This window comes from Sminthopsis crassicaudata, chromosome 4 (assembly GCF_048593235.1).
Source record: "Sminthopsis crassicaudata isolate SCR6 chromosome 4, ASM4859323v1, whole genome shotgun sequence".
NCBI lineage: Eukaryota > Metazoa > Chordata > Mammalia > Dasyuromorphia > Dasyuridae > Sminthopsis > Sminthopsis crassicaudata.
In genome coordinates this window covers 67,891,405-67,907,419 of record NC_133620.1, presented here as the reverse complement: position 1 = coordinate 67,907,419, position 16,015 = coordinate 67,891,405, and the positions used below count along the sequence as shown (strand labels likewise).

General features: G+C 37.6%; 1 protein-coding gene across 1 annotated transcript in view; it reads left to right on the top strand.

Annotated features, from left to right (window-relative positions):
- The first annotated feature begins 11,113 nt into the window (after window positions 1-11,113).
- ABL2 (ABL proto-oncogene 2, non-receptor tyrosine kinase) overlaps window positions 11,114-16,015 on the top strand; it is a 106,217-nt gene continuing 101,315 nt past the window's right edge. The window contains exon 1 of the mRNA XM_074308484.1: window positions 11,114-11,454. Coding sequence (XP_074164585.1) covers window positions 11,298-11,454 — 157 coding nt within the window. The 5' untranslated portion in view covers window positions 11,114-11,297. The remainder of the gene's footprint in view (window positions 11,455-16,015) is intronic.

The window sequence follows — 16,015 nt, the reverse complement described above, 5'->3', positions numbered from 1 at the left end:
TTTTTCATGTTGTTATTTATGTTCGCTCATTTTCTCAGTCTATTTCTCAAGTTTGCATATTATGTTATATGTTGGATTTGGACTCTGCTCACTTGCAGGTGGGGAAGTGCTTCTCAAATTTCAGACTTTCTCATGCTGCTGTTTTTAGAGCTAGTTTTAGAAGTCTGTAAGTTTTTAGTGCTCTGCTCTTTCTCCTGCTGCCCTGCAAGTAAAAGTTTTAGTGACTAGGCTTCTCTTCTTCTGCAAAGTAACCATTTGGTAACTTGATTGATATGGCTATGAATAAGAATATTCATCAAGGTTGTAGTTTCATTTTTATTATATTGGCTTAGCCTATTCACAAACAATGTTTCTCTAATTATTTAGATCTTTATTATTATAAATATTTTATTTACTATAAATATTTATAGTTGTATTCATATAGTTCCTCTGTGTCTCTTGATTTTCATATATTGTATAATTATTTTAAATGGAATTTTTATCTTTATTTTTCCTGCTGAGTTTTGTTCAAAATATCCAGAAATGCTGATGATTTATGTGAATTTATTTTATATCTTGCAATTTTGAAGTTATTTAAGTTACTTTTAATTAAGTCAATATGGCTCTTTAAATACACTATCATATTATCTGCAGTTTTCTTTCTTTTTTTGCTTATGCCTCAATGTGTTTTTCTTGTCTCTTGGTGACAATGAACATACTTCCTTTATCTCTTATTTTATTGAAAAAGTCTCTAATTTATATAATACTTGCTCTTGGTTTTAGTTTTGCACTATTTACCAAGTTAAGAAAGGTCTATTTATTTCTATTTTGTGTGTGTTTTTTTAAAAAAAGAAATGAATGTTTTATTTTCTCAAAAATATTGTATTGACATAGCCATATGATTTTTGTTTTTCTCATTGTTAAATGGTCAATTTCATAGGTAGTTTTCCTAATGAACTAATGCTACATTCCTAGTATAAGCCTAATGTGGTCCTAGTATATAATTTTGGGAAATGTTGCTATAACCTCTACTAATATTTTGTTGAAAAGTTTTGCATTCATTAGGGATATCAGGCTACAGTTTTTCTCTGATTTGAATCTCTTTGCCTTGATATTAAGACAGATTTATAACTTAGAAAGAATTTAGTAGAATTTTTTTCCTATTTTTGAAAATAGCTTGTATAATATTAGAATTAATTGTTCTTTGAAGGTTTTATAGAATTTGTTTGTAAATAAATCGGATCTTGGGATTTTTTGCTTCTTTGGTAATTTATTTATGACTTGTTCAATTTTTTTTCTAAAATTGGGTTATTTCAATTCTTTATTTCTTATTTTGTTAATCTGGGCACTTTACCAAAAAAAATCCATTTCATTAAATTTGCTGATTTTATTGAAATATATTTGGGCAAAATATTTTCTAATAATATGAAATATTTTCTATTTGTTGTAAATTCTATTTTATTTTTGAAGCTGCTAATTTGTTTTCCCCTGTTTTCTTTAAAAAATCAAATTACTGTTGAACCACTACATAGAATTCCCAATCCCTCTAATTTTGTCTGCCTGCATTTTGGATTTCCTTCACAGGCTAATTGTACACTATTTCAAAGTCCGATTCTTTTTGTACAGCAAAACAACTGTTTGGACTTGTATACATATATTGTATTTAATTTATACTGTAACATATTTAACATGTATTGGTCAATCTGCCATCTGGGGGGGGGGGATAAGAACAAAAGGTTTGGTAATTGTCAATATTGTAAAATTACCCATGCATATATCTGGTAAATAAAAACTATTAAAATATATTTTAAAAAATCAAATTAGTTAATTTTTAAATAGATCCTATCAATTTAATTTTACTTTAAATTTTATTAATCTCTTCTTTGATTTTCTTTTTTAAAATTATATACATATATATGTTTTTTTAATTGGCAAAAATCTGCCTTCTAACCCTTCCCTCCTTCAGATCTAAAGAAAAACAAAACCCCTTATAAACATGTATACTCAATCAAAACAAATTTCCACATTGACCATATTTAAATATATATATATATATATATATATATATATATATATATATATATATATACATATATATATATATAATTGCTTCATTCTGAATTTGAGGCCTTCATGTCTCTATCAAGAGATGAATAGCATATTTTATCATCAGTCCTCTGGAATCATGGTTGGACATTATGCTGATAATAGTTCCTAATTATTTCAAAGTTGTTTGCATTTACCATATTTCTGTCATTATATTAATTACTCTCCTCATTCCATTTTCATCACTGACCATCAGATCATATAAATCTTTTCAAGTTTTTCTGAAATTATCCTCTTAATTATGTCTTACAACACAATAATAGACAATCCCTTTTATACATCATATATTGTTCATCAATTCCCCAATTTATGGGTACTTCCTCAGATTCCTATTTTTTGCATTTCAGAAGAACTATAATACTTTTATACATCCTTAGTTAGCTTTGTTTAAAATCAATTCCTCCATTAGTTTATTTTCCCTCTAATTCTCCTTTCTCTCTTCTCTCCTTTCCTGTAGAATTTCTTATTGAATGAAATATATTTCTGAATCCAATTCTATGTGTGTATACATATGTATATTCTTCTTTCCTTTAACTAATTCATTTGAAAGTGAAGAGTCAGTTACTCTCCCTGTTCAATCCTGCTAGGTTTTACAAATATCTATTTGTAGATCCTAATTATGCAAGATAATTTTCCCTAACCTTCCTTTCCCTCTCCTTTGCCAGTATATTTCCATTCCTCTCTTTTTTTTGTTCTCTTAAAAATCATCAAAATATATCGTAATTATTCTCAGGCCTTGTCTAATTAGACTTATTCTATGACCTTTGATGATGATGAGGTTTAGAAGGGACATATATATCATCTACTCATAATTAAATGTAAGCAGTTTATAATTATTTGGACAATTATAACTATTCATTCACTTTTATTTTTCTTTGCACATACATTTGAATTTCAAAATCTCTACAAAGCTCTGTCTCATAGGGAATTCTTGCTTTATTTCACTAAAGGTCATTTTTCTTCCTTGCAGCATTCTGTTTTGTATTGCTAAGTAAATTATTCTTGGGCAAGTTCATGTCTTTTACCTCCAGTCATTGATAGTAGTTGCTGCTAAATCATGTGTGTTCCTGACTGTGACTTTCTGGTACTTTTAATTCTTCCTTTCTATTTGCTTTCAGTGCTTAGTCTTTCCTAGAAACATTCAGCGTCTTTCAACTTGAGAACCCTCAGCCTGGGCAATGCAGAACCATTCCCAAATCTTTTTCCTTGACTGGGCTCCACTGGTTTTCTACTTTTCAGACAGTAAATAGCAGCACAAGGATGGGAAGAGATAGAACTCTAGATATTAGCAAAGCATTTCCTGCAATCAGCTCTTTCAAAAGAAAAAAAAAAAAAAAAAAAAAAAAAAAGCTTTTGCTCCAATGTGCTCTGACAGCAGCAGATGGCAGTGTAAGCCTTGAGGTCTCCAGATGACCTAACCACTCAAGAGACATGATTCCCCAAGCAGACCCAATCTTCAACTCTCTCTTGGAGAAAATGGAGAGAAACCAAACCCTGTCAATCACACACCACAAGGCAATAGGCAGTCATACCATGGTTACCAAACAGTTTTGAGTTTCAGGATTTCCCAGCTTTTAAGATTCAAGTCCTTATGTCAATCTTAAATAAACCAGATGCTGGAAAACAGATCAGTGATCATCTTTATACTGGAAGTCTTTTTTTTTTTTTGTCTGTAAGGCTGTTTTGTTTTGTTTTGTTTTTCTCAGTTTTTGCACACAATTATCTTTGTTTCTACCCCTTTGAACCAATAAAATTATCTCAATCAGAAACAACTCTCTGAGCCGAGAAGTCGAGTGACATGATAAATTTCTTCAAATATTTGAAGGGTTTCTCATAGGTGTATTGCTCTAGCTGCATATTGATTAACAAAAATATGGGCTCTAACAAGACTGACATAATTGGCTGAAATAGATTCTGGTCTAGCTTACTATTTACTGAGTTCTAACAAAGACTCAAGTATATCAACTTTATTTGGATTGTTTCATCTTTCCTTGGTTCTGAAAACCCTTTGATAACTGCATTGTTGATCAGCACCAGTTCATTACCCAGTAAATCTTGGGCCAGGGCCCATCATGAATTTGGGTACACCATCACTGGAAAGAGTTGTGGATCTATTTGTTGGTTGATGTATTATGTGCAAAGTCACATTGAAAATATTATATATAACTTGCTTTATATAGATTTGTTTAGTTGTTGTTTTCCCTTTAGATTGTAAGCTCCTTGAGGACAGGAACCTTTCCTTTCTTTTTATATTTCTAGTGCATATCACAGTGCCTGTACATAGTAAGCGGATTGTAAATGTTTGTCAATTGAAAGCTCCTAAATCTGCCCAGCTAAAAATGCATAATTATGAGCTAAGATTTTGCCCAGGTCAAGTATTCCCTTTCCCTATTTCCTTAAGGAATTTACTGACTGTTGCTTTAATCTTGGATTGTTGATATTGTCTTCATCTTTGGATCCCACTGTTTCCAGTGTTGCTTCTCTGTAGTATATGCAAGCTTCTTGAGGTTAGAACTATTTTGTGCTTTGTTTTGTTTTTCTATGTCCATCAACTAGCATAGTGGGTACCTCACACATTGTAGATACTTGCTAACTGGTTGTTGAATTGGATACTGAATGTCACTTTGGATGCAAGCTTTGTTCATTATCCATTGTTAATTAAAAGCTAAGTATTCACATACTCCTCTCCTTTGATAAACTTGATATTGCCTATTTCATAATACTGCACCTTAGAAGACCACCATAATTTCCATGGAAGATTTCTTTTTCTTTTAAACCTGGGTAAATCCAGGGAAATCAGAACAAAGATAGTTATTCTTGAAAGAATTGGATCCTATTGTTGTTCCCTATGGCTTTCTCTAATGCCTTTTATATTGAGAATATACCTAAAATGCATCTTGTCTTCATTCTTCCAGAGGAATCATTATGGAAATGTCATTTTTTCTGTGTCTCACAGATTTGGGGAAAGTAGACAATTCTACCATTAAATATTTGAAATATGTCCCTTCCCTATAATGACAGGTATCATACTAATCTTCCTTAATGTACACATTTAGTCACGTCTCTCCATTGATTTTAAAAAACAAAACAAAACAAAAAAACCAACTTCTTATGGCTCTCTAATGCTCACCCATAAAAGTCCAAATTCCTAAGTGTGGTGTTAAAAAAATGTTCCAGAATATGGCTCTAATTTATGTTTTCAGCTCTGTATCACATTTCTCCATGGAAAGAGTCAGAGTCAGAAGATTTGGATTTGAATAACGGCTCTACCATTTACTATGAGTTTTCCTTGGACAAATCAGAACCTGTCTGGATTTATTTTGTTTCCTTATCTGTAAAATGAGTTGTTAGACCATGTGACTTTTGAGGTTTTTTTCTAAATTTATGATCCAGAAAGCTTTAATTATTCATCAATCCACAATTTTTTGCCATTACTCTGGATATTCCTTCTGTTTGGCATGCCTCTTCCCTCACAGCTGCCTTCTATAAATTTGCCCATTCTACAAAGACCAAGATGAAAAACCACTTGATCCCTGATTATATGGTTCTCTCTTTCCTCAGAACTTTCACAATACTTTGCTCCCAAGTACTTTTAATTTTTTTGGTTTGTATTATGGTCATATGTATATATATATATACATATATATATATTTTTTTATATAATATTACATCTCCCATTAGGCTGTCAACTCCTTGAAGGAAAAGATTATAACTTGTTCCTCTTTGTATCTCCCTCGGTGGCAAGAGTAATAATATGCACATAGTAGGCATTTAATAAATGCTTATTTAATTGATGAATTGAATAGTCAGTTATTCCATTATTACCATTGGAGAGGAAGTGAATGCTTATTTATTAATGAAATGAATAAATGTTATTAGTACCACTAGCATTTATGTAGTACTTTGCCAATCACTTGAAATAGTTTCTTAATAATTTATAAAGTTTTAAAGTCAAATAAATATTAAGTCATAGGACTCTAACAGCTGAAAGATATTGAAAACTCATTTAATCATTACCTCTTGCCTACAGGGAGAATAAAATGAACCATTCAAAATAGAACTGAATGATCATCAAAGAGACAAGAAAGCAAAGCTTCCTTTCCTTCTTTTGCAAAGGTGGGTACCTGGGGTGACCGTGGGTGTAGAACATAGCATATACGGTTAGGTTCAGTTCCTATGTTGGTTCGTTTTGCTGAATTGCTTTCAACTCCTTTCCTCCTTTTAAAAAGTCTTTATTATAAAGGATAGCTAGATGTATTTTCGATGTAATTTGACCAGTTTCATCACCGTCCTAGCCTTGGATCTTATGTCTCCCTTGAGATAACCTAAGGCCTCTTGGCTACATTATGACTGTTGACTCACACTGAGCTTAATCTGCCTTGAGGAGTCAACAACACCAAATGTGACATGAACCTTTGAAATACTGTATATGCAAACAGGTGAGTGGAAATGTTGAGTCATCATAGAAAAGGACCGCCAAAATAAAGTGGTGCTCACTGTGAGTTTCTCTTTATTAGATAGGACAGCCACTCAGAAGCATTAGGAAAACAACCAAACTCTTTGTCTACTGTTCTATATTCTCCTCCAACCTGCCTGGTTTTATGAAAAGAAAAAAAAATACACATAAAGGCAGTGGTTGTTTGCTGACCTGCTCCTCCAATCTTAAGTCTCAAGACAACTGACCCATGGTTTGCAAGGTTTCAGCCTTGGTTCTTGGACAATCCCTTCTTACTTGGCACTTTGCTAGTGGGTCCTTCAATAAGGGATCTTTGGCAGCCAGCAATCATAAAGCAAACAAGGCCAAAGAAAGAACAGCTTGGAGACATGCTATAGGATCGACATTGACTGGTAACAGTGTGGGAAAAGGGAGTGAATGTGTGGAGGAGGTAACATTTGTTTAAATGTAAAAATATGAAGTAAGTTAGTACATTTTTCACTTCTGTCTGAGTCACTCTTTTGGGTAAACAGGCTAAGGATGAGTAAGAACTGACTCAGATTCCCATGGCATAGGGAGATACTCGTTTTCCTTTGTCATCAAAGAATATTTACTGATGATGTAGCCCTGGGATGAAGAGTATACGAAGTGCTTTGGCAGGGAAAGGAACATCGATTTTGCACTGTGGGACTTACAGGAATAAATGTATGCATAGTTCAACATTTATTCAGCTTGCTTTTATATAGTTTCTTCAATGTGCCAGACACTGTGCTAAGAGCTGGAGAAGCAAAGAGAAAAATTAAATAATGCCTGTTCTCAAGGAATTTACATTTTTTAAATAGTATTTTATTTTTGTCCAATTACACGCAAAGATAGTTTTCAACACTCATTTTTGCAAAACCTTGTGTTCCAAATTTTTCATCCTCTTTCCTCCTCCCTTCCTCCCAATACAACAATCCAATATAGATCCAATTCTTTTAAATATATTTCCATATTTGTCATGCTGCATAAGAAAAATCAGAAGGGAATACATATTTTATTATTTAATATTCTTTATATCATCTATTTTCATTTATGGTGATATATATCACCACATTTCATATCCTTTAATATTATTTTATTATTTCCAATTATATGTAAAGAGAGTTTTCAACCTTCATTTTTGTAAGATTTTGAGTTCCAAATTTTTCTTCCTTCTTCCCTTCCTTTTCTTTTCCCCAAGACAGCAAGCAATCTTGTATAAGCTATAAATGTATAATAATGTTAAACTTATTTTCATTGAAATTTACATTTTATCAAGGTAAAAGTATGGACCTAGAAAATGAAGAAATAAATACATGATAATATGGTGGGGGGGGAGCACTAGCAACAAAGGAATTGGGGATTTGGACAGGTTTCCTATAGGAATTGGTACTTGAGCAAAACTTGTTAATAAAACAGGGATTCCAATAGGGAAAGGTGAGGAGAGAATATGTTTTGGACCTGGAAGATAGCTTGTGAAAAGGGCTTATGATGGCATCCTGGTCATCTGTGTGAGGGGGAGTTGGAGACAGACTGAGAAGGATTGACTGTGCAGAAGGAGAACCAGAAAAGAGAATGTCTAGGAGGAGGAGATTGTCAAGTGTCTAATACTGCAAAGGAGTTAGGAAGGACTGGAAAAAAGTCATGGTTTGGGCAGTTGTTTAACAGAGTGAATAGCAAAGCATTCCAGGAGGTTATCAGCTAATTATATTATGATTCCCTGGTGGACTGGAAGGGAATAATGCTACCCCAAATAATAATTCACTTGCTTTAGGAGAATACAGTAAAAACATTATTCTTTCATTCATTTAACAAGTATTTATCATAGATAGATTATATTAGTTTTACTGCTAAAATGGGGGACTAGCTTCCTCTTATCTTGAGTCAGCATAAAGCTAAGAGTGCGTGGGCAACTCAGAAGATCATATTTCCCTGTCCTTATGAGCATGTGCAGAGTGCTTGACTTTTTCAATCCCATGGAGACATTGGCACAAGCATAGATATTCTCTAAGTGGTTCTGGTCTTCTGACCACTTGGTGGACAGGAGTTTCTTGCATTGGCTTGGACAAAGTCCAAAACTTGGAGCATTTAAAAAGTACCAGTCCACCCTTTGAATCTTGGATTGACTTTTTTCAATCTGGCAGCATTCTGGTGAGAGACAATCCTCTAAAGGAAGAGGCCTCAGGTCTTTGAAGAAGGACCTCAGTTCTTGCCAAAGTGTTTGTTCTTTCATTTTAGGTAAAGAAGGTAACTGCAATACTGTGAGCTTTGAAAGGTCAAGAGAAAATACCAGAGATTCAAAAGTCTGTGTCAGCTTTTGCTCTTAGCTAGTGTTGCTTTGAGACCCGGAGGAGCCTCAAGAAATGACCTCAATGTAGGGCTGATAGGGTTCATCCCAATGAGATAAGGGCTCATCCAGGAATGGTGTCACATATGGACATAAACTTGGTGGGACAAATTGTGTTGTCTGAGTCTACTTTCACCAGATAAAGGCAGTATAGTGGAGAGAGTCACCCCCAAATATAGGGAGGATATGTTTGTATATCTGTCTTGATATTTCTTTGAAGTAAATATCCCTTTGAAAAAGTTATTTGATATTAATTCATTTAAAAAACCTAAGACATTAATAACTGATAGTTTACAACAGGAAGAAGATCCTATTGGAATGGAAGCTCACACTATAATGGAAAAGACACTACAATCCCTCAGTGCTATTTTCAGAACCTTAAAGGGGAAATGTAGCTGGCTGTGTCCAGGGAAACTGAGGCCAAAGTCCTGTTACACTCTCATAATTTTGTTCTGAATTAGTAGAGAGAGTACTTGCAACAATGAAATTACAGATCTATGTTATAGTGAGATCATTTTTATTCTTTCTCAACTAAAGTCTTAACAGTTTTATGAAAGTTATCCTGGGTTCCTTAAAAGTTATGTTAGCAGATTCACATGCTCTAATTTTCCAAGCTGAAATTTTGCTTATAGACTCTATTAGGATAGCTGTTGTTTTATCTCTTCTTCTTTGTTGGGCATTTGAAGCTTTTTATAACCTGGTTCCAGTGGACCGAAATTTCCATAGTTAGTTGATCTTACTTCTTTTCAAGTGCTCTTTGATCCAGACAAACGGGCTTTTTAGCTGTTCCTCACACAGAGCAATCAATCAATCAACAAGCAGTTATTAAAAGTACTTACTATGTCAGGCACTGTGCTAAGTGCTGAGAATACAAAGAAAGGCAAAAATATTCATGCTTTGGCATGGATTATCTGTTGCCCACCTGGAATTCACTCCTTCCTCACCTCTGCCTCTTAGAAGACTCAGTTTCTTATAAATCTCACCTCAAGGGTCACCTTGTGCAGGAAGTCTTTGTGACTCTCCCCATCTGCTGGTGATTTTTTCATTTTGTGTACAGTATACACATAGGTTTGTATGCACGTGTACATGCACATATACATAGATGCATGCAAACAAGCATAGGCAACATATACATGCACTTACTGTGTATTGACACAGACATGTATATACCTAGGTGTGTATATATGTGATTAACACTCATGCCATATTTGTGTGTGTGTATGTATAAATATGGCAGAATAGTAAAAGACATCTAGCATCAGCCTGTATTCCCATCCCTCCTCTCACACACACTGGCTGCATGTACAGTTTCAGTGGCTGCCCTTATGCCTGGAATGCTCTCTCTCTCTCCTCTTCTCCACCTCCCAGCTCTTCCATCTCAGCCACACTCCCACCTGTGTAAGAAGCCTTTGCCAGCTCTCTTCCCTCGCTTGGTTATCCCGTTTATCCCGCATGTACAACTTGCTTGTATACCGCGGTCCGCATGTTGCCTCCATCAGACTAGAATTCCTTGAGGGCAGAGGGCTTGTCCCTCTCTTTGTATCCCCTGCTACAAAGTATCAGTGCTTTGTATCAGAGCCGGCTTCGTAGCAGGCGCACTTAATAAATGTTACTGACCGATGATACGCGTATTTATGTGCACTTTAAGGTTTGCAGAGCCCCGCACAAGTATCATCTCATCGGATCGGTAACAGACGTGAGAAGTAGGTGATGTCTATTTCGTTACAACAGAGGCTCAGCCGCCCTGTCCAGGGTCACGGGCGCACTCGGGCTTTCTCAATATTTAAGAATACGTATTGGTACCCCGGCTTGGCACAAAATGGGCACGCAATAAAAGCCCGTTGCTGCCCACCTTGGCCGGGTGGAGATCGGAGCGGGCCGCGCTCGGAAGGGGCGGCGATGGGGAGGGTGGAAATCGAGGAGGAGCGCGTGGGAGGTGCCCGTGGGGCGCGAATACAGGATTGGAGGCCGCAGAGAGCAGAAGCTCTCAGGTGGAGAGAGACGCCCGCAGCTGCTGCCTGCGGAGCTAGGGAAGGCGGGGACTGGGGCGGAGCCGTTGGGAGAGGCCCCGCCTCCTGTAGCGGAGGTGCCGGGCGGGGGGCGGGAGACGCTCTGTCCCACGCTCCGCCCGTGCTCAGTGGTTAAGATGGCGGCAGCGGCGGCGGCGGCGGCAGCGGCGGCGTTGGGGGCGCGGGGCCGCCGGAGGGGGAGGGAACGCCGGAGCCCGTGAGTCGTCCGCAGCCCGGTGGAGGCGGCGGCCGAGACCCCGCGCGCGAAGGCCGCTCGGCCGGGCCGGCCGCCGCCGCGAGCGAGCTAGCGAGCGCCGGGCGGGGAGCCCCGAGGCCGGAGCCGAGGAGGGAGGAATGTGACCGGGGGTCGGCGGGGGCTCGGGAGTACGCGAGCGCGGGGATGGGGCAGCAGGTGGGCCGCGTCGGGGAGGCTCCTGGGCTCCAGCAGCCGCAACCCCGTGGGAGCCGCGGGAGCAGCGCCTCCAGGCCGGCCGGCCGCAGACGGGACGCGGCGGGGCGCGCGGAGGAGGCCGGCTTCAATATCTTCACCCAGCATGGTGAGTGAGGGAGGGAGGGGGCGCGCGGGCGGGGGCGCGAGGGGACCCGGGGCCGGGACCCCGGGCGTGGGCCTCCCGGTGGGAAGCGAGCCCGCGGGGACGAGGGGGAGGGGGGCGCGGGGACCGAGGATGGACACAAACGAGGTCAGCAAATGAACCCAGCGTCGGTGTCAGGAGCATGAGGGGTGCGGGGGGAGCTGCAGCCTCAAGTCCGGCAAAGTCTTCACCTCTAGCAGTCACCCCAGATTGACTCCGCCGTTATCGCGTTCGCTTCACCCCCGCGAGCTCCCGGAGAGCAGGACTCGGGTTTTTGTCCCTTGACTCCGAGAGCTCTGCACGTAGTAGGGCTGAAGCCACACTGTGTGGCCTGGGAAATGGAGCCGTGAAAAACGGGGAGAAGCGTTTGCACTAGGGGGACTGGAGCCATCTGAGTTCCATGAGAGGCTTCTGGAGACCGGAGGGACTGAGAAGTGGGGGACTGTATGTTTTGAGGAGCAGGGAAATGAGGTGGGGCTTTTCTGAAGAAGCTGCTGTCAATGTCTAGGGATATTGACGGGTTTTGAAATAGACTTGTATCTGGTGCTGCAACACACTTTATACATATATCTGCTGCTGTACTGATCGTTCCAGAGTGAACAGTGGATAAAGGTGTAGCATGAGCTAATTTCTGTGCGGATAATTCCATTTGGAGGAAAAATATTAAAATATTTTTCACAAGTGTGCCTTAAGCTTCTGCCTGGGTACTTTTCTCCCACAATGATCTCATTAGCTCCCTGAGTTTCCATGATTATGCCTAGGCTTATAAATCCAATCCTAGTTTCTCTCCTGAGCTCCAGTCATGCATTACCAACTGACCACTGGATATTTTCCACGGGATATTTTGAAGGCATTTTAAAATCCACACATCTGTGGTGAAGCATTTATTGAGCACCTGCTGTATGCCAGGAACTGGAAAAAAAGAAAATCAAGACAGTTCCTGTATTCAAGAAGCTTCCACTTTACAAGGGAATACACTGTATGACATATTTAGGTATACATGTATACAAAATATATCTGAGGTATATTTCCTAGGAAATGGAGGGCTGTGCAGCAATCTTTTTCTTAAAAAAAAAAAAAAAATCAAAATATGTCCTTTACCCAACTTCCTTACTTTGTGTAGGGTACCATCATCCTTCCAAGGCATCCAGATTCACAACCTTAGAATTATTGTTTTCTCTTTATTTTTCCCTTCCCCCCCATTCAATTAGGTGCCAGGTTTTATCAGTTTTTAATTTTACCTTTTCAGTTTTCTTCATATGCAACCCCTTCACACTAATAACACAAACACTGTAACTTACCTTCTTGCCTAGACTACTGCTACGGTTTTCTCATTGGTGTTTCCAATTCATGCCCTATACAGCTGCCAAAGTGATTTTCCAAACACAAGTTAGACCATGTCACTACCTATTTTAACAAGTTCCAATGGCTCCCTATTTCCTCTAGGACAAAATATAATCTCTGACATTTAAAGCTCTTCATTGGGTCCCCAATCTATCTTAACTAACTTCCTACACATTGTTCTCCTTTACACTCTCCACATTCTAGCCAAAAGGGCTTCTTTGTTACATATACATTGTGCGTGACATTTTATTAGCTTTGGCACTGACTATCCCTCATTCCTGTAATTAATGTACTTCTTTCTTACCTATGCTTCTTAGAATCCCTAAGCAGCTCCATTTAACATTTACTTCAAGTGCCATCCCTTTCAGAAATCCTTTCATGATCATTTGTTTCCTTCCCCCAGAATAGGTGCCCATATTATTTGCTATTTACATTGTGTGTTTATATATGTAGCAAATATCAGGTACTTGATGAATGATTGTTGGATAGGTTTATCTTGTTTGCATATTCTGTTAGCTGGGGAGACTACCAACACATGTGAAACAATTATAGAATAATTTTAAAAAATTTTTTTAGAGATGGTAGATATCTGTAAGTGCTTAGAATAGTCAGAGAAGATGGGATTATGGTTGGGCTTTGAAGGGAATGGAAAGAAGGAGGGAAAAAGGAAGAAGACATTTTAGATGATTATAAAGGGGAAGGGCAAAGACTTAGAAGATAAATGTTGTGTGTGGAACACTGAGGGTGAAGAGTTTGGGTGTTAATGCAGAATATAGATGGTTACTTAGGGTACAAATATAATGCAAGATCCTGACAGCCAAGTTAGAGGAATTTTGATTTGACTTGGTAGTAAAAAACATTTGAAAATTGAGGAGAGAACTACTATGATGGTGAATGAGTCAAAAAACACATAGGTTTTAATATGGGTGAAGACAAATTAAAGTTAATGCCATAGATGCACTCAAGGAGTATTTATTGAAATAAAGGGAAAACATATATAGGAGTAAGTTGGAAAGGCCTTGTGGTCCTTAGGGTTCAGCAGTGAAGAAGGTGATCATAAATCTTCCTTAAAATCATTTCCATTGATAAAACTATCTATTTTTGATGTTGAGCCATTTGACAATTCCAAGGACATTGGGGAGAATTCTCCTTTCTGAGTTGTCTATAGTTGTGATTTCAAGACCTACAGAAGCAATTGCCAGGTAACCTTTTTGTATAAATTAATTCCCTGGGTGATGGCTGCAAGAGCTAGTTAAGAAGAAAGGTTATGATCTGGGGGTCACAGCTATTTACCAAGTCTTTTTAGCACAAAATCTCTCTAGGGTCTGAAAGAAGGTGATGACTGAAGCAATGGCAGTAAACATTCTCTTAGAATTTGTGACAGAGAAAAGAAAGATTAGAAAATAACCTCAGATTTTTTATTTACTTATTTATTTTTTTTGGAGTGTCAGGTTTTACAGGGTGTAGATGTGTAGGATCCTGTAGCATAATTTATTAGCTTAGAAAGGTTGGGATCCTCTCAAATAAAATAGTACCTCAGAACTACATAGTATACTTTAAGCTTACAAAGCTCCTTCCTGACAACATTTATTGAGGTAGAAGAGCAAAAATCTTGTTGATAATAAAATATTAAAGATTAGTCTGCCAGCTTTGTACAAAATGGATTGGAATTAAGGAGATGAATTGATGGAGTCAGTTAGAAGATTGTTGCAGTAATTTAAGCACAAAATGACTGATATTGCCTTGTCTTGGTGGCAGTGAGATGGAAGGGAAGGACGATGAAAGATACCTCAAGGAAGACTAGTTGGGATTTGGTAGTTACCTATAGAAAATGAAAATAAGAGTCAGTCAAAATTGATTGTAAAAGTCTGAGTGACTAGGAGAATTGTGTTGCCATTCTCAAATCCAAGTGCTTTAACAAGCATTTTCTAAGCACCAGTTTGAGGGAGGTATGAAGTTCAGTACTAAGGGATTTGTACAAAGACTTGAAAAACATCTCTGCCTTCAAGGATTCTATAATACAGTAGGGGAGAAAAGAAATTTATAAATAACTAACAGAAAATAGACTGTGATAAGTGCATGAGAGCTGTTTTCTGTAATGCTATGTAACATCTGAGAATGGAGGGATATCAACTATCTTCTAGGTTGCAAGTTGATTCTTGGGGGAAGGGAGAAAAGAAAAAAGCATTTATTAAACACCTACTATATATACCAGGTACTATGCTAAATTAAGTCTTTACACATGTTGTCTCTTTCTAAAGGGAAAAGAAGTGTTTTGTGGTAATTGATAACTCAAAGAGTAGGCAGATATAGAAGAAAATAAACATGAAATGAGCCCTTATTAGAAACTTGAAGCATTCATGAGTTCATGTTAAGTACTGAATTAATCTGTGATATTTCCTGATATTTTAAGAAAAATAGTGAAATATAACATTTAATTTATAGCCCTGGACTATACAATGGAAAATTCTGAAATATTATTGAGTTGCTATTTAGAGTCAGAACTATATAGAGAGAAATCATTTATCTAACATCATTCTAACTATCATATGTAAGATAACAATCTTAATCATCTGCATTCTATAATAACACCCAAACTCTTCAGCACACTCAGACACTTCTCCCCATTGTCCCACAAATACTAGATTCATCCTGTCTCTCACACACTTGCCCTTATCTAAGATGCTTTCCCTTTTCCCTCTTTTCATCTCCTTCAGAGCCTGACTAAACTATTACCTTCTCTGACTACTCCAAATTATACATGTATAAAGTTTATATATAATATATATTATAAGTACATGATATAAGTACATGATACATATATATTAATCTGCATGTTGGTATACACACAGACACATAGATAGCACTTTAAAGGTAGTAGTTAGAGTTAACTTGATAGACTAGGAAGAATTGACAATGTATGGCAGTGATAATGACAGCTAATTACTGTTTCATGTTTCTTTACTTTGTATGTTTCACATACCATATGGCATTGTTATTGTGGTGGATTCCTTTGCGTTAAAAATCCTCTGCTTCATTGTGACTTGGCATTCTCTGGGTTCTTGAAGGTTATGACAGTAGAAATTAAGATCTGGCAGATGCTGCCAAGCCAAAAGGTTTTGGAATATGGAGCACATAATAGATTATGTATCTCTTTTCCAATTTAGCTAAATTTGCGTAG